Source organism: Balaenoptera physalus, assembly GCF_965194825.1.
Source record: "Balaenoptera physalus genome assembly, chromosome: 4".
Classification (NCBI taxonomy): Eukaryota; Metazoa; Chordata; class Mammalia; order Artiodactyla; family Balaenopteridae; genus Balaenoptera; species Balaenoptera physalus.
Window position 1 is genome coordinate 116957187 of NC_138891.1, and position 26893 is coordinate 116984079.

General features: G+C 35.3%; 2 protein-coding genes across 8 annotated transcripts in view; one reads left to right on the forward strand and one right to left on the reverse strand.

Moving 5' to 3' along the window:
• Window positions 1-11488, reverse strand: part of LIPI (lipase I) — a 100104-nt gene extending 88616 nt beyond the window's left edge. For 4 of the 6 annotated variants that reach the window (XM_082460478.1, XM_082460477.1, XM_082460481.1 and 1 more), the window contains exon 1: window positions 6484-9603. In XM_082460478.1, coding sequence (XP_082316604.1) covers window positions 6484-6592 — 109 coding nt within the window. In that variant the 5' untranslated portion in view covers window positions 6593-9603. Of the gene's footprint in view, window positions 1-6483; window positions 9604-11372 lie in introns of those variants that run through there. The other 2 variants (XM_082460479.1, XM_082460480.1) reach the window with 2 other exon arrangements.
• Window positions 11489-11550: 62 nt separating this feature from the next.
• Window positions 11551-26586, forward strand: RBM11 (RNA binding motif protein 11). Of its 2 annotated transcripts, none has more exons than XM_082460603.1 (5): window positions 11551-11670; window positions 15476-15638; window positions 16967-17039; window positions 21375-21471; window positions 23834-26586. In XM_082460603.1, the coding sequence occupies exons 1-5, from the start codon at window positions 11575-11577 to the stop codon at window positions 24143-24145; spliced, it is 741 nt and encodes a 246-aa protein (XP_082316729.1). In that variant the 5' UTR covers window positions 11551-11574; the 3' UTR covers window positions 24146-26586. The 2 variants fall into 2 exon arrangements, with proteins under 2 accessions (XP_082316729.1, XP_082316728.1); XM_082460602.1 differs by having other exon boundaries at window positions 23861-26586.
• Window positions 26587-26893: the final 307 nt, after the last annotated feature.

Consider the following 26893-nt stretch of genomic DNA (forward strand, 5'->3'; position numbering starts at 1 on the left):
GCCATGCAGAGGCAGAGCTGCAAACCCTGCAGAGGAGTCCTCTTGAATCTGTTGCTGGAGACAAACCTATGCCTGCATAGGGTGAAACTCCACAAAGAGCTGTAAGCTCAACAATTCCAAAGGTCACATCAAGCTAGGAGACACTGAAGTTCTGACCAGCCAGAGTAGAAAAACCTTAATGAACATCAGGGACATTCAGTGGGGACCCCAGAAGGGTCAGACTTAGTTACAGTGGAGCTAGACTAGTTCTAGAGTAAAAGAGAAGTTAGACCCATTCTTTCTCCTTCTCATTCTCTCAGCTCTGCTTGCTTTGATTTGGCTTCATTCTCTGGCAGGCAACAGGCCTTGTGTGTGAAATACTGAGAGAAAATATTAACAATCTTGAGGTAAGCAAAGATTTTTCAGATACAATAGAGTAAGCACGCAACATAAAAGTGATAAATTGGAAATTGTCATAGTGAAGGATGTCTGCTCCTAAAAGGACACTGTTAAGAATGTGAATATGCAGGCTTGCAAAATATACACCTGAAAAAGTACCTGTATCCTGAATATATGTGTGTTATGTTGTATGTGTGTGTATACACACACATATATGTAAAATAGGAAAATGTGATTTTTAAAAAATGACAAAAGAAGATACTTCACAAGAGATGGTCTAACGGCCACTAGGCTCAAAAATGATGTTCAACATCATCAGTTATCAAGAAAATGTAAATTAAACCAAAACAATGTACTGCTACACAATCACTAGAATGGCTACACTTTAAAGACTGACAAAACCAACTATTTGGGAGGATATAGAGCAACTTGAAGCATCCTACAGTGCTGAGGAAAATGACAAAATGATACAATACTTTGCAAAACAGTTGGCAGATTTTTTCTAATGTTAAATATACACTTACATGACCCCAAACATTCACTTCTAGGTGTTTACACATAAGAAATGAAAACATTTGTCCACAACATGTATAACAAGTTCATAGTAGTTCTTTTTCATAAAAGCCCCAAATTGGAAAAAAGCTGCATGTCAATCAAGAGGAATCCAGATAAGCAAATTATGGATTATCTACATGTCGTAATACTACCCAGCAATAGAACGGAATAAGCTGATTACACATGCAACAACTTTGATGAGTCTCATAAACATCACCCTGAGCAAAAGACTCCAGAAACAAAAAAGGACATATTCCCCCTTGCACTGTTTGTGGGAATGTAAATTGATACAGCCACTATGGAGAACAGCATGGAGGTTCCTTAAAAAACTAAAAATAGAATTACCACATGACCCAGCAATCCCACTACTGGGCATATACCCAGAGAAAACCATAATTCAAAAAGACACATGCACCCCAGTGTTCACTGCAGCACTATTTACAATAGCCAGGACATGGAAGCAACCTAAATGCCCATCGACAGACGAATGGATAAAGAAGATGCGGTACATATATACAATGGAATATTACTCAGCCATAAAAAGGAACGAAATTGGGTCATTGGTAGAGACATGGATGAATCCAGAGACTGTCATACAGAGTGAAGTGAATCTAGAGACTGTCATACAGAGTGAATTAAGTCAGAAAGAGAAAAACAAATATCGTATATTAACACATATATGTGGAACCTAGAAAAATGGTACAGATGAACCGGTTTGCAGGGCAGAAATAGAGACACAGATGTAGAGAACAAACATATGGACACCAAGGGGGGAAAGCGGGCGGCGGGGGGTGGGATGAATTGGGAGATTGGGTTGACATATATACACGAATATGTATAAAATAGATAACTAATAAGAACCTGCTGTATAGCACAGGGAACTCCACTTCGCTGTACAGTAGAAACTAACACAACGCTGTAAAACAACTATACCCCAATAAAAAACTAAATTAAATAAATAAATAAATAATAAAATAACAGAAAAAGGACATATTGTTTAATTCCATGTATACGAAATTCTAGAAAAGGGATATCTAATCTAGAGTGTCAGAAAGCAGATAAGGGTTGTACGGAGCCAGAGGTAGGGAGCAGATTAACTGCTAGAAGCTACCTTTTTGGACACAAGAAATGTTTTGTATCTTGATTGATGAGAGGTCTTGGGGAAGGGGAAAATTGCACAAGAAAAATGAATGAAGTTTACAGATAATAAGGTGGCAGGATTAAAATTATATTTATATTATAAGTCAAGTAAAAAGAGGCCTATGAAATTGAATCAAGAAGTGACAGATAGATTAATGAAAAAGAATGGAACACCCAGAAATACACTCTATTATCCATGATACCTAAGGATACCTATTTTAAAATAAATAATGGCTGTGATAATTATTTGATTCTAGTTATATAAAAAGCATTCCACTTAAAAGTAAAATTATGTGAACTAGAAGAAGAATACGGTTAATATGTACATGATCTCAGATTGAGGAATGACTTTTTAGCATAAAAACCAAGGAAGAAACCATAAAGTATGACCAATAGATTTCACGGCACATGAATTTAAAACTTCTGTAACATAAACACTATAAACTAGCCAAATGACAAAAAAAAAAAACTTAGGGAAATATTTTCAGTGTAAAGTAGAAAAGGAATTTATATATATAAAGAACTATTAATGAAGAAAAAGAACACCCCAGTTGAACACCAAGTGAAGAATATAAACATACATTTTAAAAAATTAAATATTCAAGCAGCTCATGAATGTATCAAAATGTGTTCAATCTTCTTAAAATCTAATAAAAATTAATTAAAGTAATGACATATCATTTTTACCATTATACCCATGACCATTAACACCAATGTATATCACAGAATTTTTAAAAGTAGTTATTTAGGAAATCAACTAAATATATGGTAATGCAAGTCTATAAAAATAAATTATGATGTATCCATGATAATGCAGGAATTAAGAAATCTATAGAGTCCATAAATATACACATATAGTCCTCATTTTAGCTGTAATATATAATGTATATACAGGGCACTCTAAATGCACATTTGTGCACATACAAACATATTTATTGTAATAGAGCTGGAAGGAAATAAACCAATACCTTAATTGTAGTTTGTGATGATGGTAATATTGGAGTCGATTTTTCATCTGTTATATTTTTCTGTGTGTTTTCTCTCTCCTGTATTTTAATCTTTTCTGAGTATTCTAGATCTAACATACTCTTTGTTAGTGTTATGAGGAAAAATGGTTTAAATAGACTTCAGTTAATTAAAAACTGGTAACAAGTAATGTTACCAGCAAAAAGATGAAGGTATTTAGAACAGAAAAATAAGCACTGATTTTGTTTGAAAATTTAACAAATTCAGGTTCTGGGGACTAGACTAAGTAATGCTACTGTGATTAGAAATTTAGTAGCAGGGGCACAGTATTGGATTTCATTGCCAAATGTGTAGAAAGATGATGACTCTAGCAGTAATCTCAACAGAGCAGTACACAGAAAGAATTATGAAAATCTTCTTAGGTTTCAAATTATAGAAGCAATTAAATTTTTTAAAATATCAAAGATATATGAAGTTAGGATTAATGATTCTAGGTTGTTCAGCTCTGTCTCTGAAATGTATTTCCATTATAGCTGCAATGGCTGTGAAGAGGAGGACAAGGAGATCAAATGGACAGAGTCTAGAGGTGTGGACAGCACCTTGGACGTGGACAGCTGAGACCCAGGTAACTCTAGCTTCTCTCAAACCTCCCTTGTGACTCTGAGCAAATTTTTTTCTCCTCTCACTTCTGAGCCTCAGTTTCTTTAAATGGAAGGAGTTGAAACAAATGGTCCCCTATGACTTGTGTTATTCTAATATTCTTTGATTTCAAACCCATTTGTGCACTCGGTTAGCTGCTGAGACAAGTTAGTCTGTCTTGCAACTTTCAGCATTGACCAAATGAATAACAGAGGGGCCTCAAAACCCAGTCATAAAAAGTTACCAATCCTAACACATCCTGGAAAGATTTAACCCTTCTTCCTTCCTCTGAAAATCCTCTGAAACCCACATTTATCCCCAAAAGCCTGCATGAAAACCTCCTTCCTTCTCTTTCTCCATTTCTGAAAACGAAATGTATTTGTTAACAGCAATAACAATAACATCAATAATGTCAATAATTGCTTATGTTTATTTAGGAATCACTCCATGTAGGAACTGTACTGTTTTATATTTGCTATCCTTTCCCTCATTTTATGTATGAAGAAAGTGAAATTTAAAAAGATTAAATGGGGCTTCCCTGGTGGCGCAGTGGTTAAGAATCCGCCTGCTAATGCTTGGGACACGGGTTCAAGCCGTGGTTCCGGGAAGATCCCACATGCCGCGGCGCAACTAAGCCCGTGTGCCACAACTACTGAGCCTGCGCTCTAGAGCCCACAAGCCACAACTACTGAAGCCCGCATGCCTAGAGCCCGTGTTCCACAATAAGAGAAGCCACCACAATGAGAAGCCCACGCACCACAATGAAGAGTAGCGCCCACTCACCACAACTAGAGAAAGCCCACACGCAGTAACGAAGACCCAATGCAGCCAAAAATAAATAAATTAAATAAATAAATAAAATTAATGGACCTGTGGAAGGTCACACAGTTAGAAGCAACAGAATATTTGTGGGTGAGATCTGAAAAGCATGAGCTTATTTATGGCACAAGTTATTATGCAAACAGTTGAGCAACATAAATAAGACTCTATCAGAAGTTCACTAACTCGATTATTTATTCATGTGTAATAAGAAGAATGAAGACCTTCTGGGGCCAGCAGAATTCCAGATAACAAACGGCTGACTGATTTGATACTATAAGACAATTAACTGAATTGAAGGCAGAGGTTTGCATGGCCATAGAGCCAGTTGAGACACAAAACTGTAGGTAGAAGTTTAAAATCCCTGAAGGCTTGTGACAGAAAGTGATACAGTACGTTCAATTTTCTGATTCTGAAGCAATCAAAGCACATTTTGAAAACATACATTTATTTAACATGTCACAAGAAATCAAGATATTCAATCAGTAACTTTTTCAACTATGCAAATGTTTGGAAAGCTGTCGAAAATGAAGCTGACTACACGAGCAGAATAAAGTAGGTGACTGATTAAGTCTTTAGACCAGGAATTCCCAAGCATGGGTTTAAAAATGGGTGTAAAAAATGACCGGGAAAGTTTATTCAAATGTATTGTTAGTTTTCTGGGCCATCCCCAGAGATTCTGATTTGGTAGGTACACCTACATTTTTAAATGCATAACTCAGGGAATTCTGATATACATAGTCCATACAGGTCTAACATAACTGTACACAGGTAGATACAGTGTGAAGCCCTACACCTGGAAATTACTCTGAGAGAATTACAGAGAAAATGCATGTGGAAGAAAACACAGTGGATTATTCTAACCTAATTTATATTGCTTTATAATTGACCAAATCACTCATTTATGTTATCTCTTTCGAGCTTTGCAATGCACTGAGATAGTATTATAAATTTTACTTCCATTTTAAAATGAGTGAACTGATGTTCAAGGAGGTTAAGTGATTTGGCCTAGGAGAACAAGCCACCAGAAATAGCCACCACTACTATACATTACAAAAACATAAAATGCCTATCAAGAGAATTCCAAGTGAGTAAAATATAAATAATAAACTGTATATTATTACCATTTAGATTCTGTATTTGAATGTAAAACTCAAACATTTCCAGAATGTACTTTTAGCTCACATATACAATTGAAAAGAAATAAGGAATAATTTGAATTTCTAGCTGACATTTTAAGGATATTCAAGTATGCATTCAAGAATTTTTTTAAAAGAAATTTAAAATGAAGGAAATGGACTGCTTTTGCAAAATCTCTACAAAAAACTATTCATTGTGAATTGTAAATTTGCTACTTTTCTTATTATCATAAAGTAGAACAAGTAGTCCTACTTTATTACCATAAAGTAGTAAATGATATTACTAAAATTAGTAAACTTTATTACCATAAGCCAGTAAGCCAGGACAATAAAGTTCTACTTTATTACTGTAAACTTGTTTTGGTTTAGTGTAATAGGACAAAAAAAAAGTTGTAGAGTATGTTTATACTGTTTATTTTAAAATTGACAATTTACCCATGTAAAAATTTTCCTCAAAAGTAGGGTTATTTGAACAAATGAAATTGAAACAAGATGTTTATTAAGTCATGATTTCTAAATACTGAATTAATTTCTCTATTACTAAATTATTCTAAATTTCTCCTGAATATTTATATTTGTTCTCTATTTATAACTCCTTGTAAAAGATTTTCTAGTTACTAATTATCTAGAAAGTAAAATAAAATACAGAACATACAATTTACCAAGCACATATACATGCACACACACACACAAACTTTCTTCATAATAATCTGTTTGATATAATTAGTATCATAATCATAGTATATTTTTATACCATAATGTCATATCATTCTTTATTCCAGAATACAGACCATACTGATTATTTTATACATAATTTTTAAAGATAAATCAAAGCATCAGTTCTTACCAGATCTTGCCCAGCACATCAAACAGAGAAAAATGTATACTCTCATTTGGAATCTGATAAAAGTAAAAGAAGCACTCAGGTTCACCAAAAAAGAAATTCTGAAATTCATTAAGGTTTCTCTGGTAGGATTGTCACAGTCTGGTAGGTTTTAATGTAAAATACCCCTGGCTTTTGCTCCTCCCTGTTTGTTGAAAAGGTGAGGCAGTTTGTTTTCTCCAATTTAGCTTGTACTTGTGAGAAGGATTTTTAAGTTAAAGACTGTAATAAGTCACAAACATTCAGCTACACAAGTTGAATTTAAGGGAAAGAAAAAGCTAAAAATATCTTTCTTTATTCCTCTTAACCTCAGGATTTCAGAAGTGGTTGGGAAGAATATGTTTCTTGAAAGCCTAAAGCAAATGTAATGTTAGAAAATGTTAGAAATGAGAAGTGTCAGAAAAAGTTGTGGTTTATGTTCATTTTGATTACAAACTAAGTTGTCTTTATACACCATAAAATCAATAATAAAATCCATATCCACCAAGCTGCCAAGTATAAAATATGGCCCTTTTATATTTATGTCATTTTGCAACCCAAACTCAGTGGCTATTTTAAAATTCAAAATGCTAGCCTGTCTCTTGAGACCTACTATTTGAAAATATAAAAAAATTTTCTGTTTTCAATATAACAAACATTTAAAAATTATTACAGGATTTCTTTTCACATGTTTACTTAATTTTTCCCTTATTTTCCTTCTTAGAAATGGACTTTAGTAGGCAAGGAAAATAGAGAATTGTTATTCTCTATGTACATGCCTTATAAGTTCAAAAATTAAATTTGTGTTTTGGAAATTCAAATCTCTGTAAATTTCCAAAAATACTTTAAGAACAGACCTGTTTAATTTACCTCAATCAGTAGAAACTATGCTGAGGTCTGGGGAGGTGTTTCAGAGGAACTACAAACAAAATGAGGCATTCATTTAAAAATCATGAAAAATGTAACCACTGATGAGATGTCATCATTATTTTGGCCTGCTTGATCTCTTGGAATTTTATGTGAGACTTCAGTTTTAAAAGGGTGCCACCGTGATAATTTGACTGGAGACCAACAAATAACCTAGGTCCTTCCATACCATTTAGCTGTAACAAGTACGCTTTTCTAACAAAGATATAAGTAAACTACATCTTTTCAGAATGTGGGAAGAAAGATAATATGTCATTCATCTTAAGAGAAATTCTTAATAAGTTTATAATCAAATTAATAGATAAGTCTTTCCTATTTAACATATCATTTTTCTTTTGCTCTGTGCTTTTGATGTGACACTGTAATATGAATCTTGCAAATTATTTTCATCTTAGCCATTCTAAAGTGCTCATTGAAAATATCAAGTTGGCATTTAAGACAATACATGGCAGAGTTTCAAAATATAAAATTATATTTCATTTTCATATTTTTCACTTACTGTCAATACTGAGAAAGTTGGGATTGTTCATGGCCACTGCATTAAATAGCAAAATATTGAGGAATGATGAAATATTATATAAAAGTCCTATAGTTTAGTAAGACAATATATATGTACTATTTAGTCTCCTTGGATATAAAAATAATTATTTTAAGAACCTTGCAGACATGTATACAATATAAATCATACTATAAGACTGAAAATGAGAATGATGATGATGAAGATATAAAATTGATGGAGCCCTATGCATCAGGCAAGCTTCTAGGCACTCTATAGCTAATTACAGTAGGTAGTTGAGTCGTATTTATTGAGATGAGGAAGTCATTTTTTTGTCAGAATATATTGTGGCACAAAAAGTTGAATAATTTAGCAACATGTGTCAAAATGCTTAATGATCTTACCATTTGGTTCCGTAATTAAATATCCAAGATACTTTCCCACAGAAATACTAACACATGTGCACAAAGATATATGAGCAAGGAAGTTCATCTCAGCATTTTTATAATAGCCCAAAAATGGAAACAATATAAACGTCTAACAGTGGGGGATTAGTCTAATTATATACATACTGTGAATTAAAATTAATGATGTAGAGAAATCAGTATTTATTGGTGTAGAAAACCTTCATTACATGGTTTTGGGGTTATAAAAGGCAAGCTAAAAAACAGTATGTATAGTAAGGTTTATTTTCCTAAAATATGCTTCATGTATATATGTATAGATCAAAGTTAGGAGGATTTTCCTCCAAAATGTTTATATCTGCATGGTAGACTCGATGATTTTCACTCTCTTAGTTATCTCTTTAAATATTATGAACACGTCTTTACAATAAACATCTTATGTAAGTAAAGCAACACAAAGTTATATTTACTTGGGACAAATATGGTTAAGAAAATCAGAATAAAGACAAAAAGACAGTAAGAAGAAAACAATGAAGACAAAATTGAGGTCAGTTTTTAAAAGGCATCCACTGCACTCCCTTAACATTAATTTCCCAAGTTCCTCCATTCATTCATTCATGTGTTCACTCATTTATGCAACGTTTATTAAGTATCTATTAATTTCCAGACTTAACTTAGTTGCTGGACATACAAAGTAGAGACATTCATTTAGTCAAAGTGTATTATTTCAACAACTATTTATGATACATCTACAGAGGTGTCAGGGATTGTTCTAGGTACCAAAATATATTTATCCTATAGTACTTCACAGTGAGGAGGGCTTGGAAAAGGTATATCTAGGAAACTATGGAACCACACAGGTGGAACAGCCAGCTAATCTACAGTGCAGAATGGGAAGCCTTGCAGGAAATGCTGTCTACAAAAGAGACAAAAGAGCTGAACTACAAAAGAGAATAAGTCACCTGGGCAAAAAAGGGGAGAAAGGAACTCTAGAGCTCTAGATATATCTATATCTATATCTATCTATGTATACACACACACATATTCATTTTTGATGTCTTCATGCAGTTAGGGGTATAAGACATCCTGATATGAGTGAAGAAAGGCTAATTCTTTATTCATTAATTTAACCCATTAAACCTTATACGTGACTAATGGCCCAAGAAATTCTGAGAATAAAGTGGATTCTTTTTTACCTACCACTAGGTTTATCACCATGCATTCACTCAATTTCAATTAGGAAACACAGTAAGCTTACATTAGAAAAACTCTCTCTCTCTCTCTCTCTCTCTCTATATATATATATATATAGAGAGAGAGAGAGAGAGAGAGAGAGAGAGAGAGGTCAAATTCTGAGCAAACAGCTAACTGCATTGAGCTGGCCTTCAGAGCTTAAAACATTAAATAATTACTCTAGAAGTACATGGGCCATAAACTTATGTACTGCCAGAAGAAAAGAGGATGTGATAAGAACACCAAAATCATACACACTGTAGACAAAGAATGATGCAAATTTCAATCCAGCAAGAAAATATAATCATGACTTATATGCACTACATATTTTACAATGAAATCTGAAGTTACAGCTCCCAGATAAGCAGTGTCTGAGGGGAAGTTAAAGAGAAAATATCTTGGTTTGGATAAAATTTATGGGGTAAATGAATTTTAAAAATAAATAGGTCTACACATAATAGAGACCTGCAAGTATCCACTCATTTGATCAACATATATTTGTTACATGCCTACAACGTGCAAGTTTGCTCAACCCCCTCCTACCCTACTACAACAATATTGATGATAGAAGAAAGAAAAATGAAATTATAGATTATAGAAATTTTCTAAAGAAAATTATAGATTCATAATATATCAACCGAAGGTAACTACTGAAAGTTACTGACACATGATTTTATATTTATATGTTCAAGAAGTCTGTTTCTCCCATTATGCTGTACGGTTTAGGAGGGCAGATCTTTATACTCACCTTTGTTTCCCAAGGATTAAAAACAGTGCCTGGCATGTAGTGAGCACTCAGAAAATGTCTGTTAAATGAGGTAATTATATTAGTCCAATCCGTTACTTAAGAAACAGAACTTGAATTCCAAAACGTGAAATTACTTGCTTAAAGTCATAAAATTAAGTATTGTCAGAGTTCAGTTAGAAATCAGGATTCCAAAGATGTGTCCCTTTTCATTAGAAAAGATGATTTCTTTGGTCCAGTAACCATGTAAAAGAATACCTTTTCAATTAAAAATGAATTATCACCACACCTAAGTAAAGGCCAAATAGTGTCCTGATTACTTGCATGATATTTACAGGATGATTTCAGGGTCCTATGTAGACATATCGTATCAGAAAGGAAGCCAAGTTAACAGTTGACAGTTAATTTATCAAAGCACTGAGATTCTGAGTAAGTTTTCTTCCTCCTTTCTTTTAATTATCTTTATTGTTTTTAGGATTTTTTTTTCAATCCTCAAGTAAGAATTAATTCTTCACCCTGGTCCCACAGCTTACAAAGTACAGCCCTGATACAAAATACAAACATTGGATCCTACTACAATCACCCAGCAGCCATCCTCAAGAATTCTGGCTTCAGTAACAAAACTTGCTATATTCTTTCCACTATTCCTTGGTATAGTCTGTTTTCTCAAGTTCAAATGCCTTCTGCAGTCCACCTAAAACCTGTGTCCATTTTCAAAGACTTCACTAGGGAGCCCTTCCTAGGTAAATAAACTAATTCTATTACTCTACTGTATCCACATCCATGCATGCATGCATGCACTCACTCTTTCAAAAAGTATTTTATGAAGAATACAAATTTCAAATCCCAATGATTTATTCATTTACTCTTTGGAAGCAAAGAAATTAGTCTTCCCCCATTAGCCTGGGAGCTTCTGTAATGAAGTTAGTATGTTTTAAATCACCTCTATAGTCATTTTATTTGAAATGTTTGTTGAATAAATCCAAAATCTATTCATAATGCCGTGCCCTGGGAAATGAAGGAACCTCCATAAGCAAGAGGTCAAGGCCCCTTGCACACTAATCTTAACTTATTCTCACTCACTCTCCCAAGGTCCCAGCCGGATCCGGGGCGTGGCGAAGGCGCGCTGGGCGGTTACCACGGGGTGCTGGGGGCGTGGCGCCGCAGCCTCGCTCCGCCCCTTGCGCGCTTACTCTCGTAGCCGGCTCCGCTGGTGAGGAGAGGGGGCGTGGTCTCGAGGACCTCCTCCGTTCTTGGGCCGAGGCGAAGGCATGTTCCCTGCTCAGGAGGAAGCCGACAGGACGGTGTTTGTGGGAAATTTAGAGGCCCGAGTGCGGGAAGAGATTCTTTACGAGCTGTTCCTTCAGGTACTGTTGGCGGGGAAGGGGTGGCTGAGGGGCGGGGCGCGTCGAGCCGGAAGCGCAGCCAGAGGGGCGGGCCGCCCCTGAACCATCCGGAGCCCGGCCCTCTTCCCTCCCCGACCTGTGCCTTGGTTTTAATTTAGTTCCGCTTTGGCGCACCTGTCTCCAGGTGAGCAACTGGGTAGTGAAGTGACAGAGTGCGCCCCTTCCCCATCCCTTCCGCATCCCATCCCCACTGCAGAGTCCTGGGGTGAGCAGTGCCTGGGCCCCCTTCAACCCCCAGCCCTGAGTAAGGGCTTTTCAGAGGCTGCCTGGGCCTTGAGTGTGTTCAGGCGAAACACAAAACAGCCCTGTCGCTGTCTTGCTTCAGGTAATAAGCACCTCACCCGTTACATCCCGCGAAATGAGAGGAATACATTTTAACATGTTTCCATATACATTACTTATTCCCCCCAAGCCCTTTTACACGGCAAGTATTTTTACTCCAGAATGATAAATGAGATTTGAAATGATCTGGGCAGCCAAATCATGACTGTGACCAATTGATTCCCTGGCCAGTTCCCTTTATTTCATACCAAGAGGATCTTATGAAAACTCTTCCAGACCTGGTACCTCCAGGATTAAAACTCCTGTCTCCTGTAAACACTCACCTACTGTATACACATAGGTCTCACTTGCTAAAGAGATGTCTTCATTCAGCCATTCATTTAACCATTTAATGATCTACAATTATGTGACAAACAGTAAGTAAGGTGCTGGACATACAAATTTAAGAGACAGCCCTTGGTCTTCCTAAAAGTAGACATTTCAAATTAATTACCATGATCTAAGATAATCTGCAAAAAAGAGGGACACATAGTATAGAAAAGTTGTTTAGAGTGTGAATTCTGATGTCAGCAATGTGACTTTGGCCAAGTAAGTGAATAGCTCAGTGCCCAGTTTCCTCAAATGTCAACGGGAGTAATAGTATCCACAATATGATGTGGTGTGAAGATTGAATAAGCTAATCCAGATAAAACAAAACTGAACCTGGCCCTTACTAAGTGTTTGCTGCTGCTGCCACTACTAGTATCACTACTATTACTATCAGTAATACTACTGATACTAACATCAAGAGAAATCAAGAGTGACTTCCTCGTATCAGAATAAGGGCAAGTTCAAAGGGAACAATAGCAAAACTAAATATCAAAGGCTAAGTATGAGTACCAGAGGTGAAAGGGGTTCTTTATGTAGTTTCTGAAAGGCTCTACCTTCATCTCTGAACTAAAGCACCCCTGTGTTAATTACAGATACACACAATTTGATAGAATTTCCTCCAGGAACTCAGTTTCCTTTCCTGGACATAAAACATTTTTATTATTTGAAAAATATTGTTGATTTTAAGGCTTTTATTCTTATTCTTCTAACTTGCCATCTTCTTTAAACTCACCCTTTTTAATCTGCTCTAATACTTGTCTTTACCTATGGTTATTTTTTCTCCCAGTATTATTGAAACTTATCATTCTAACTTAAAAAAAGAAAAGGGGAGGGGGGAAGGAAGGTAGGGAGAGAGGGAGGAAGGTGAGGAAGGAGAGGGAGAGAGAGAGAAAGAAAGAAAACTTACAGTTCTTTTTCTCCAGGAGGCTTCTTTCATGTTGAGCCAACAAAAAAGGAGCAGAGGGGACTGATGAGGGGAATGGGATAGGCATGAAGGCCCCCATGCACATATATTATTTCTAGTCAGTAGGGACTGGATCTATATCAGTTGTATGTGGATCTACAAGATAGATAAGTAGATCTCATTGTTAATAATTTCTCCCTAAACAAAATGTTCATCTCTTTTAACAGTTCAGGCAACCAAGCATACGTTTTTATTTTTGCCTAAGCTCTTCTGTATTCTAGAAGAATTTGCTAAAGTGAGGTATCTTTTAGGAAGGCTTCAACCCAGCAAAAGTTAGCAGATCTTGACAACTGACCACACTGTTTATGTGTTTCATTCTGTTTTAAAGAGACTAAAAAGTTTTGATGTGATTGTTGCTACTAGCAAGCCTTCTTGTTGGACTTTATCTTTAAAAATGCACTGGCATAGTTTTGAATTTGTGAAACTCAAAGCATGTAAGCACATTCTGTCCATTTGCAATTTCATATATTTAATATCAGCAGTAGAAAAGTACTGATTAAAATTGATTTATTTTATTACTATATATAGTTATCCTTTTTACTGGTTTCTTTAAAATTTCTGCTTATCCTTGGAAGAGTGGAAATCAGTTTCAATATCTTTGTACTTTTAACCAAGAAATACTGAAGTAGAGATTTCAAGGGGAAAGATAATGAATTCAGTTTCAAATATGTTGAGTTTGAAACACAATCACATGGAGGTCTCTAGGAGACTGTCTCCATGAATGAGGCATGAGTGGGCAAAATAGATTTGTTGATGCAGTGGCTCTTGAAGACAGAAGGGAGGGTGAGCTACTCTCTGGGAAAACAGAGAATAAAAAAAGAAAGATTGAATCTTAAAATACAGCATCATTTTGAAGACGATAATTAACATTTTTCTTTAGACTAAAAGCAATTTCTTAATATACTTATCCAACTCAACAGAGATCAGTAATCAATCATTAAAGTGCAATGGAAAACTATGAGCCCTTCACCATTAACTCTTAGCTATTGTGAGTCTTGGTGAGCACTTCCTCAAATCACTATCATGGTGGAGAGAACATTCTTTTGGTTGTAATTAACACATTTTACAATAGTTGGCTCTGCTTTTTTACTCTGTATTGCTAATTATAGGTTTTATTATCAATAAAATCTGAATATTTTCAATTTATTTTATTTTATTCTATTTTAATAATACACCATGGAGTAATATTCTCCTGTTGTTGGATTTAGAGCCTTCCTCATTTTTCATTCTTTTTTTTTTTTTTTTTTTTTTTAATTTTTATTTATTATTTATTTATTATGTTTATGTTTGGCTGTGTTGGGTCTTCGTTTCTGTGTGAGGGCTTTCTCCAGTTGCGGCGAGTGGGGGCCACTCTTCATCGCGGTGCGCGGGCCTCTCACTATCGCGGCCTCTCTTGTTGCGGAGCAGAGGCTCCAGACGCTCAGGCTCAGTAGTTGTGGCTCACGGGCCCAGTTGCTCCGCGGCATGTGGGATCTTCCCAGACCAGGGCTCGAACCCGTGTCCCCTGCATTGGCAGGCAGATTCTCAACCACTGCGCCACCAGGGAAGCCCTCATTTTTCATTCTTATAAATAATGCACCTACCTAAAAGTGTTAAACATATTAAAACATTTTTCCCTTTGAGAATATTTACCAAATGGGATTACCAGATCAAAATACAGTTTCTATATAGATCAAAAATTTAGTTTCTCCTGTGAAAATGTTTAATCTTGTCAGAAAAAATTAGGCTTTGATGTAATGTTACCAGTTTCTTTATGATAAGTCAAAGAACATTGAGTTTGTCATTTCAATTATTTTTGAGTTATACACTGTTAATATGTGTGGAGACACAGTAGTATTTTAACCTTAGATTTAAATGCACTCTAAATAATTTTTTTAGGCCTAACATAAGGGTAACATATCTTTTAAGATTTGAAACTATTATCTAAAATTTCCTCATCTTAACACCATAAATGTTTTTTGATGAGACAGAAAAATGCCAAGAAAATGTGATGAAGTATATTTATTGTTAGGAAAATACATTATTAACAGAGCTACATAAAGCTGTTATTGCTAACAGATTTTTTTTTAGTCTAAAGTTGAATATACTTTATTTTCTCGGTGTAAAAAAATCTTTAGATTTATGAGAAAATAATTTTTAAGTTTCTTACAGGCTGGGCCATTAACCAAAGTGACTATATGCAAAGACAGAGAAGGAAAGCCGAAGTCTTTTGGGTTTGTCTGCTTTAAACACCCAGAATCGGTGTCTTATGCCATAGCTTTGCTGAATGGAATTCGTTTATATGGAAGACCAATTAATGTGCAGTATCGATTTGGTAGGTTTTGTCACTGATGAATCTTCCAAGTGTGTTTTGTTGGTGGTGCTGTTCCCAGAGGTGTAAACATGTTTGTTTTCTATATTATAGCCTAAGACCAAAAGAGTGCGTGCCCCTGTAGTCTCTTAAAATTTCTCAGAACACATTCATAATGTTATGCAATTAGTTAATATTACCAATTAGGTTGCCAACTCTATAACATCTTTTCTGTATTAAAATTTTAAATGTTCTATTTTAATGTCAGCCAGCAAATAGCTATGATAGTTGCTACTGGCTGTTAAAAATTAAACAAATCTAAATGAAGTGGGGACACACAAGTCTAGCTTCTATGTAGCAAGACTATTTGCTGATCTTCTTGTCAATGGTATCAAATATCTACTATTTGGAAGATAGGGGGTGCCTAGTCCTTCTCCTGGTGTTACCATGCTATACATATCACCCTGGATCTGAGTCCCTGTAAAAGCAGCTGGCCAAAGGCTGACCCTTAATGGAAGAAAGCTTCCTGACGTGAACGGCCTCAAATGCCTTCTCCTGCTACATGTCAAGAACTGATCATCTTTGATTAGATGCCCAGAGAACATTGTACTATTGCTCTAGCCCTTTCATAGTTTGAGGGACTGATAGAGGCAATGCTTATGCTTTTGTGGCAATGTTTGCAATGCTTATGTTGCCTACCTCCCCTAATGATTCAGGTTTATTGATGTATCTCTTGTTTAGTTTTTATTCTTCTTGCTATACTAAAAAAAATAAATAAGAATAAGAAAACAGTGCCTTGTTGCAAAGGAAAAGCATAACTTTGCATTTCGCTTTGTTTTATTTAGTCTTTGCAAAGATAATTAATTGGTTGCATCATGCTCTCACGTACTGTCCTGTTAACTCATACTGACTGGTAAAATGGGCCAGGCCATAATGTGTTCTGACACATCCCCAGCCAGCTGCTCATTATCCTCTGTCAGGTTGCATTCACTTTTGTCAGTACAGTTTAGAGAACTCATGCCTTCTACACAGGAGGCAAATAACACTGATTATTTGCCATTTTTAGTTTCCAGGTGTGTATTTGACATTTTTAGTTTCCAGGTGTGTAGAACCAAATAACATCACCTGTCTTATATGGCCCCATGTCAACATAATTCTTTTCTACACCCATTGCTTTGGACAAAGCTTGGTTATAATTCAGTCATTTATAGTGATGTAAACAACCTATAAATATTACTTGGGAGATCAAAGATATATTCATGTATCTTATGTGGAATTTTTTTAAATGGTTTAATGTGAGAACTCCAAAAACTTGTACCATGAAGTAATCTGTTATTCTGTTTCTTTTAAAGGGGGCTCTCGCTCTTGTGATCCAGCTAACCAAAGTTTTGAGAGCTGTGTTAAGATAAATTCACACAGCTACAGGTAATTAAAAATATATTTTTCATAAAGGTAAAGCAAATAAATATGGTCTCACGCCAGGAAGGGTTTTTATATATTCTGGACTACTGTAAAACCTTACTATTTAGACATAGGATAATATTAAGGAATTCATTTTTCCTGAAAACATGAAAAACGACAGAAAATATTTTCATTTAAAGTTCAGTCAATGTTTTCTGCAATAGGTGGGAGAGATATATATTTGTGGCATTCTTTATAGGTTACTGTGTACTTTTCATAACTGTTAAATCACTTAAGCATCCAGAGTCTCATTGCGATGGATCACAGAGACACTATTATCCATATTTTATACTTGAATAAACATAGAGATGCAAAAGTTAACTAATTGCCAAGGGCACAAAGATGAAAAAGTGATAGTTGCTAGGCTTAAAATTAAGCCTTCTGACATTAAGCCACTCTACTGTTTATTTTACTATTTTTAAAAACTTCTCTATGGTAATTTTCAAAATATTCTCAAGTTTTGTGTAGGCTGATTTCTCGATGCAATGGTAGCCTGCAAGGACACTCTCAGTTCAGCTGTATCAAAGGTCGTGGAACAGAAATTCTCCCAAACCAAATTAACATGCTCAAATAGCACTATTTAGTAAAGCAATTTAAAAGATACAGTCAAAAGCAAAAGGAAAGGGGCTTCCCTGGTGGCGCAGTGGTTGAGAATCTGCCTGCCAATGCAGGGGACACGGGTTCGAGCCCTGGTCTGGGAAGATCCCACATGCCGCGGAACGACAAGGCCCGTGAGCCACAATTGCTGAGCCCGCGCGTCTGGAGCCTGTGCTCTGCAACAAAAGAGGCCGCGATAGTGAGAGGCCCGTGCACCGCGATGAAGAGTGGCCCCCACTTGCCGCAACTAGAGAAAGCCCTCGCACAGAAACGAAGACCCAACACAGCCATAAATAAGTAAATGAATAAATAAATAAATAAAATTAAAAAAATAAAAGCAAAAGGAAAGATACTGGATAGTGAAAAGCAAAAGGAAAGATAGTGGATAGTTAGCATAAAGGGGCGGAAGGAGCATACTAGCTGAGTTCTGATTACACTAATATTCATATGCCCTGTTTCTCTCTCTGCTGCATCAACCTTCCCCACTGATAGTGTGGTCATGAACTCTAGAGTTGAGGTTTGAGTAAGGAATTCCATTCAGATAGAAAGTTCCTGGAGCTAGTCTCACTCACTTGCTCTCTCAAAAAGACATAGGGGCAAATACACCTGGCTACGGAAGGAGCTAGATGCTCACAGGTTCTGAGTTTCTTAGGCAGAACAAAAACAAGAAGAGCAGAATAACTGTTAGCCCATAGGTGCCATGATAAGGACTAGGTATTTCCTTCCCTTTCTTTCTATGAGTAACAATCTTATTTGTTCCATCATATTTTCTATCCGATCTATCTGTGGCATCTCTTAAAACATACTAACTTATTTATTATGCATATTTAATATATATTATGAATTCTGCCTGTGTCTCCCAAGTCACTTGCTTATTCTGTTTCTAACACAGTTTCATTGCTATCTCATGAACTCATATTAGCTGAGTTCTGGCTACACTAATATTCGTAGACCCTGTTTCTCTCTCTGCTGCATCAGCTTCATCAGTGTAGCTTACTTAAAGGCTACCCTAAGCATTTCTTGTGAGTTTCATCCATCCCTGTTTTCTTGCTTTCTGTAGCAGAACTGAGCATTCTCCAGTAGGCTAACAACAGCTGAACCTCCCATGCCTGCTAATTATATCAGCCCTCCTAGGCATGGAAGAGTGGCCTCTTAGAACTGACAATTTCCCAGTCTTATCTTTAGGAGAAGTACTGCACTCCAAGTATAACATGGTGTGCTTCACATCTTCATTCTCCCCCACTTTTTGGTATCAGTGAAATAGAGACAAAATAGGTACTGAAACCAGACTGCCTGAATTTGAATCCTGCCTCTGTCACTTTATTAACCTTGGACAAATTATCACACTGTACCCCGTCTCTAAAATGAGGATAATACCTCAGAAGGTTATTGTGAGAATCAAATTTTATAATAAATTCAAGGTATTTAAAATACTGAGCACATAGCAAGTATCCAGCAAATACTTTCAGCGAATGTCAGCAAAAAGGGGTAGTGATTCACTTCCTTCATATGAGAGGAACTATGGACTCATGAATTGAGCCATGTATGTAATATAAAAGCTTCCCCTCTTCTTCTAGTGGGAAAAGATACCTCTTTTTTCTCAGGAGTTTGGAAAAAAACAAGCTATTGCTAGGTTTGGGGCAGAAGAAGAAACACTAGATAAACAACTAGGAGATGGCAGTAACTCGCATTCTCTACTTATGTTTGATGTACTTTTAATCATCACAAATTCTAGGGTAGAAGATTAGACATATGTGTATATTCCATAATACTCCACTTCACTGGTTGTACCTTATTCTTTTAGTATGTGCTACATTATAAAGGAAGAATGGGAAAAGGTTATCATGTTCTAGAAGTGTTGTGCAGAGAAAAATGGTGCACTTGTTATACCCTATAGTCTTTCTTGGAAATGGGTTTTTGTGCCTGTTATTGCCTCTTAGGCAATAAATAGTTCTGTTTTTAATAAATAGTTCCTGTATTAGCGTGCTAAGGCTACCATTAAAAGTACTGCAAACAGAGTGCTTAAACACAGAAATGAATTGTCTCACAGTTCTGAAGCCTCAAAGTCCAAGATCAAGGTGTCTGCTAGATTTCTTTATGACGGCTGTGAGAAAGAGTCTGTCCTGTGCCTCTCTCATAGCTTCTCCCGGTTTGTTGGCAATCTTTGATATTCCTTGGCTTGTACAAGCATCACCCGGCTCTCTGCCTTCATCTTCATATGGTGTTCTCCCTGTGTGCATCCATCTCCAAATTTCCCCTTTTGATTATAATAAGTAAGGGTACCTGTTTAGCCCATCCTACTCCAGTATGACCTCCTCTTAGCTAATTACATCTGCAACAACGCTATTTCCAAATAAGGTCACATTCTGAAGTATTGGGGGTTAGGACTTTAACGTATAAATTTTGAGTTGACATGGTTCAACTCACAGCTCTTCCCTATTTACATGTGATTCCTCTGTGGAGACAACTATGCATGCCCTGAGATTCATATAGGAAAGATAGTGGTTTTAGAAAGTCTGCAGCTGTTTGCATAATGGTGCTAATCTCACCACCTCTGTTACTGGGTTGTATCTTCCCCACTCTGTAACTTCATTGCACTTTTTATCTTTCTTTTCTATCACTTACCCTACACACATGTTCCAATCTCCTTGAACTCTACCTCCAAATCATGCTGTTACATTTTTCCCCTTCCTCTCACTGAAAAATTATCCTTCGCATCCTTACCTCCTGTTCACTTCTTAACCCCATTGTTATGTGGAAGTTGTTCTTTTAAAGGTTATCAGGAACCTTCTGATCAACAATTGAGTAGCTTTGGTGCTTACCCAGTTTACTGTTCTGTAACACCCGACACTAAGTATTTCCTTAATGAAATGCACCTTCCACTGGCTTCTGTGATACTGCTCTCACCACTTAACAATGCCTATCAATCTGACTGCTTCCTGTTGTTCTGCCCTTGCCTTTGCCTCCACCTGCCTGTATTAATTTCACCCTTCCCCACAGTAAACTTCCTGTCCTAAGGTTAGTAGTATTAGTATTAAAATTGTGGAATACAATGGAGCAAGTAGACTAATGACTAGCTGTAGAGTCTAGTCAGTATGCGTACCATTGGAATTTATTAGACATCTCCATAGAAGCAAATATTACATGTATAAATAAAACTTTAGGACACTACTGCTTTTAAATTAGGGATTGGTATTGTTTTAAATAGTGTGTGGAAGAAATCAGCAAATATGTGTTCATGTCAACATAAGAAGACCATTTAGGAAAGAACATAATTTTTGTAGTTAAACGTGAAGATTCCTTCAAAAATAAACTGAGAAAATTTCTACCTTTCTTTCGCCTTTTTTTTTTTTGTAGAAGATTGAATGCACCCTTGGTGATTATTAATGACTGGCTTTGCTTTCTTCATATCTAAGTGTTCTTTGTCTTTATACAACTATAACATTGATTAACATTTTCCTATCAGAAAGCCAAATGTGACTCTAAATATTGAGATTTCAATATGTAGCAATTAGTAAGACTTGAAGTACTGCTGTGTCACTACATTATCAGTGTAATGATCGTGTGTTTAAAGTTATCCTAATTGAGTTCTTTTAGAGAAGCTCTTTTTTTTAAATTATGAAGACCTATCTTATTTTAAGAATAAAGGACATTTATGCATAGGAATTTTAACTTTGTGTTACTTCTTTTACATCCCCCAAGAAATGAAGAAGTCGTGGGCAGAACTTCCTTTCCCATGCAGTTCTCTCCAATTAATAATGCAGCTTTACCTCAGGAATATCTTTTCTTTCCGAAGATGGTAAGTTTGATATGCCTTTGGTTCAATATATAGCATGATACAAACTATAAAGAACATGAAAACTGCTTGGAACTTAAGCTGCTCAAATCTAAACCTAGAATGAAGGCAGCAGCTGCCCTGAGTTCTATGCCCCAATGGCAGTCTGCTCTAATGCAATCATCTGAAATCCTACACATAGTACATAAGCAAACAGCCAGTGTGTCAACAGAAAAGGAGCAGGTGCTAGTGATGATACACTGTGGTACAAGTAAAATTTGACTATAGAGTTCTCATTTAAATTGATACAGCCACTGTATAAAACAGTATGGAGATACCTTAAAAAACTAAAAAATAGAACTACCATATGACCCAGAAATCCCACTACTGGGCATATACCCATAACCCATGTACCCCAATGTTCATTGCAGCACTATTTACAATAGCCAGGACATGGAAACAACCTAAATGTCCATCTACAGATGAATGGATAAAGAAGATGTGGCACATATATACAATGGCATATTACTCAGCCATAAAAGGAAATGAAATTGGGTCATTTGTAGAGATGTGGATGGACCTAGAGTCTGTCATACAGAGTGAAGTAAGTCAGAAAGAGAAAAACAAATGTCATATATTAACGCATATATGTGGAATCTAGAAAAATGGTACAGATAAACCTATTTGCAGGGCAGGAATAGAAGTGCAAACGTAGAGAATGGACACATGGACACAGAGGGGGAAGGAGAGGGTGGGATCAATTGGGAGATTAGGTTTGACATAAATACAGTACCATGTGTAAAACAGATAGCTAGTGGGAACCTGCTGTATAGCACAGGGAGCTCAGCTCGGTGCTCTGTGATGACTTAGATGGGTGGGATGGAGGGGAAGGAAGGTCCAAGAGGGAGGGGATGTATGTATACATATAGCTGATTCACTTCATTTTACAGCAGAAACTAACACAGCATTGTAAAGCAATTATACTCCAATAAAAAAATGTGGGAAAAAATGACTATTTTAGAAGATATGTTTTTAGAATCGAATAATTTCATTTAGTGAAATATTTTGGTAGAATGTAATCATCAATCACAAATATATTGCTTTTGGACATGGATATTTTTAAAAATAAATTTCTTCTTTTAACTAAAGGCAAAGATTCTCAACTGGTCGAGTAAACTACATTATTTCCAAAGACTCTCAAAAATATGGTTCTGGCCTAGAAATCATAATGATGGTCTATATTGTTAAATGGGAACTTATGAAATTTTTTTCTTCTAACTCCTCATTTTATACATAATAAAATTGAGGTTCAGAGGTATTAATCAACAAGCCCAAGATTATACAACTTGTTAATAAAAGATGTGGGACTATAACACAGGTATTCTGATTCACAGGATGTGATTTCTTGCAAACATCCAACATACATGTGAGCTTCAGATTTTTCAAATAGCCATTTTCACTTTGCAAACATAAGGAAAATTGATAATTTAACTTTTAGGAAAAATTTTTCTTAGTTATAGTGAGATATTAATAAAACAGCCAGTTCTTACCTAAAACTATCAATATCTTCTTTCTGGCATTTTTTTAAAATCTTTGATGAGATGAGAAATACACTTACACACACACACACACACACACACACACACACAAGATCATGTTTTCTCTATTAATCTTTAATCTACTTTGAGTGAAAAACTAGTTTAAAAACAATGAAGTGTGTATCTTAACAATTGAAAACTGCTGTACAATATGGTGGCCATCAGCCATCCATAAGGAGCTGAGTTTTAAATTTTAATTAATTAAAATTTAAATTTAAAAACAGAGACTTGATTCAGTTATTGTAAAACTTTTAAGTATGTTTGAAAGAACTTGGGTAGTATATCTACTTTTTCAACTAAATTTTATGTAATCTAAATTCAGATGAAGTATTTTCAATGAAAATTTACCATCCAAATTAAATATGCTGTAAAAGGCACACCAAATTTCAAAGACTTAGTATAAAAAAAGTAAAATATCTCATTAACAATTTTTATATTGGTTACTTGTTGAAATGATAATATTTTGGATATTTGGGGATAAATAAATTACATTATTTAACTGCACCTGTTTCATTTTTATTTTCATATTGTGGCTACTAGAATATTTAAAATTACATACGTGGCTTACATTATATTTCGATAGGACAGCACTTATCTGTATTACAGTAAGCTGTACACTACCTTGAATCTTTATGTTAACCATTTAAGGAAACTACCATATCCCTAGTATGAAAAGTCACTGTCCTTCTTATACCAGCTCATGGTTTGGTTTGCTTGTAGTTATTTGTGTAATGAATGTAAACTGTTAACTTTTTTTTTTTTTTAACTTTGTGGGCTTGTTTTGGTAGATGAATGTTTGTGGGTTTTTTCCACAGCAGTGGCATGCATATAATCCAGCACTGCAGCTTCCTTACTATGAGATGACAGCACCACTTCCTAATAGCACTTCTGTGTCTTCCTCACTGAATTGTGTTCCAGATCTAGAGGCTGGACCCAGCTCTTATGAATGGGCTCACCAACAACCAAGTGACTCTGACCTTTATCAGATGAATAAACGCAAGAGGCAAAAACAAACCAGTGATAGTGATAGTAGCACAGAAAACAATAGAGGAAATGAATATAGCCAAAATTTCCGAAAGTGTAAGAAAAAAAGATACTAGTATTTACATTCTAATGAAATGTATCTACACTGGTCTTCATTCTCTTAAAAGAAAAGAAAAATCTGTATTCCACTAAATGACCAATTCCATGGCTTTCTTGTCTTCTTTGAAATATATAATAATATGACATCTGATTTGCTATTCAATTTTTGTCTTGAATGACAAAAACTTAAAAATAATATAGTGTGCTTTTTGTATTTGTAATGGTGTTGTTAACAAGAAATGCACTTTGAGTTGTTATATTTTAGTATTATAATGAACTTGCACTAAACTATTAATCAAAAGTCACTTACTGAGCACTTATGGATAAGGCACCATGCTCTTCTAGACTGTCGCCTGTAACCCTCGGCTGTAAATAGGCTGAGATGAGAAGTGGAGTGGTCAATTTTCTGAATGAAACTGGTGTAAATATTTGAGTTGCATGTTTTACCTAAGAAAACAGAATAAGCAGAGTTTAGTTTCCTCTATTACTAATATTTAATTTTTTATGTCTAAATATGTTATCTCCGAGCCTTATTCTCATACACGTTTATTTAATAAAATGATGTATCACAGTGATACCAAAGGAAAGATGATTATCACATGGCTAGTTTTTGGTCCTTCCCTTTTCATATGATTGTGTATAAATAGGAATACCTGCCTTTAGTTGGCTATGTCATTATTTATTATCCACCTCTTTTGCCAACTGGGTTTGAGAGGGTGTATTCGACACATTTAAATCTTGGCAGTGAATAATAAATGAAATGATATTTCATTAATGTATGATATTTAATGTTTATCATCAAATCAAGTTTCCTATTTCTGAATCATTTATTTGCAGAAGGTAATTAAACTACATGTAAAATTAATGATTTATTTGGATGAGTTTGTTAACTTTGTAGCTCATCATAAACTAGAATGATGAAAATATTTATTTATTAAAGCTAATTGAAAGGATCTCACAACTTCATTGGGGGTTAACCACCCAATTCAATAGGAAAAGCCATTCTTTGATATTTCTTTTGCATGTTGCATAGCACTTTATAGGTATTTATTATTTAAAATAATAAAAATATTTTTAACAAAATGAGTAACTGAATTTCACTTTTGTTTATAAATATACAATGCAGTAGTGTTTTAAATGTAAATATTAGTCTATTTCCATCTGATCAACATGAAAAACTAAATTCTGCTTGATGTAGCTTGACCTATATAACTTCATGTTCCTGAATATTCAAACTAAAAAAGATGACCTTTTTTTTTTTAAATTCACACTTTTGCAATTTAGAATCATACCAAAGGAAAAATATCTTTCTGTGTAAATAGGAAATAATATATATTTAAACACATTAACTTCACCTCAGCCTTTCCTTCAACTCTTAAACCTTACAGTTTCCCTAAGGCCCAAATTATCTCATTGTGACTGACATTATAGGGAATATATATATAAGAAATATCTTAGCAAGTAAGGGTGGCATATTTTTTTTAAAAATTATCTTGAAATATTGTTACATGAACTAAAATCTTAGTTGCAAGTAATTCTTGCAACTTCTTCCATCACAGGCAGGAATTATCTGGATATCAACTCTACCAACTCAACCAATTTGAACCAAGCAGAAGGCAAATTCACCTATCTCCATTGGTGTATTTTGTTATTAGAAAATATAAAACTTTCCTTAAAAAGGTTAATATCATCTACAATCCTGTGTGATTTTAAATTTTCAATTTTCCCAATGTTATATCTTTGAGTTAAAAATTATTTAAATTATTTTCCTTCAGTATTTAAATTATCTTTCCAATTTTAATTCTCCACTCTCAAAATCTATTTATTTAAGTATATATGTACACATTCTACTTCAAATGCTAGAAGCTTGGAATTTGTGAACAATCATGTTTTTATTCTCATTCACTACTTTATTTTGTAAATGAGTTTCTGTAATATTGAAAAACAAGGCAGTTGAAGAACAAGACGGAAATTACATTTAAAGTTGGTCAAAAAGATGAATGCAGAACACACCCTTGAAATCTTTGCTGAAATGACACGTCCTGAGGTATGGTTTCAAATGTATTGCTGTTAAAACGAGTATATCACCTTTGAAATATTAGCATTAAATGCAGCTATAATAAGATAATAACTAATTTATTGTAACATGATTATTATAAAATTCTGATGTAATAATGTTTTTGGTAACAGTTTAATGAAAGAAACAGCGTTAAGAATTATTACCGTTCCTTTAGCACCGTCCAGGTGCTGGGGCATTGTACACTGACGTGTAGTCAACCCCTTCCTTTGTATGGCTAGGATAATAACTGATGGGTGATTAGAGAGTGAGATCTCTCCCTCTTGCCAGTACTTCCAAAGCGGCATCCCCAGACCTTTTTCTCCTGTGCCTACAGAGCATACCTGGGTGTCTCATTAGCACTGCAATTCAACACTTTCAATTTTACCCTAATTTTTTTCTCTCCAGATATTTTCTTCTTTGACCAACTTGGGCCAATATTCTACTATGGACCAGTTGCTGGCGGGTTTCAACAATTGTTGACCTCGTTTCAGTGACTTAACAGAGAGCTGTTCAGTCCCTCTTAGCCCACTTGCATGCTTCAATGGTAAGGAAGCACTCTTGATGTCAGACACTTAGAGAAATGAAAATAGGCCCATTTATCAGGATGGTGAACAAAATGAAAAGATAGATGTGACACTGGTTGTTCAGCTTCATCTCAATTTAAACATATTTAAGAGCTGGGTGTATTCTCCCTCAGGGTGGATGT

What these genes read in the sequence shown, in the direction of transcription:
- RBM11 (XM_082460603.1), top strand. Translation starts at nt 11,575, where the DNA reads ATGTTCCCTGCTCAGGAGGAAGCCGACAGGACGGTGTTTGTGGGAAAT. An exon ending in TTTACGAGCTGTTCCTTCAG is followed by an intron (nt 11,671 to 15,475) that starts GTACTGTTGGCG and finishes AGTTTCTTACAG; the next exon opens with GCTGGGCCATTAACCAAAGT. An exon ending in TAATGTGCAGTATCGATTTG is followed by an intron (nt 15,639 to 16,966) that starts GTAGGTTTTGTC and finishes TTTCTTTTAAAG; the next exon opens with GGGGCTCTCGCTCTTGTGAT.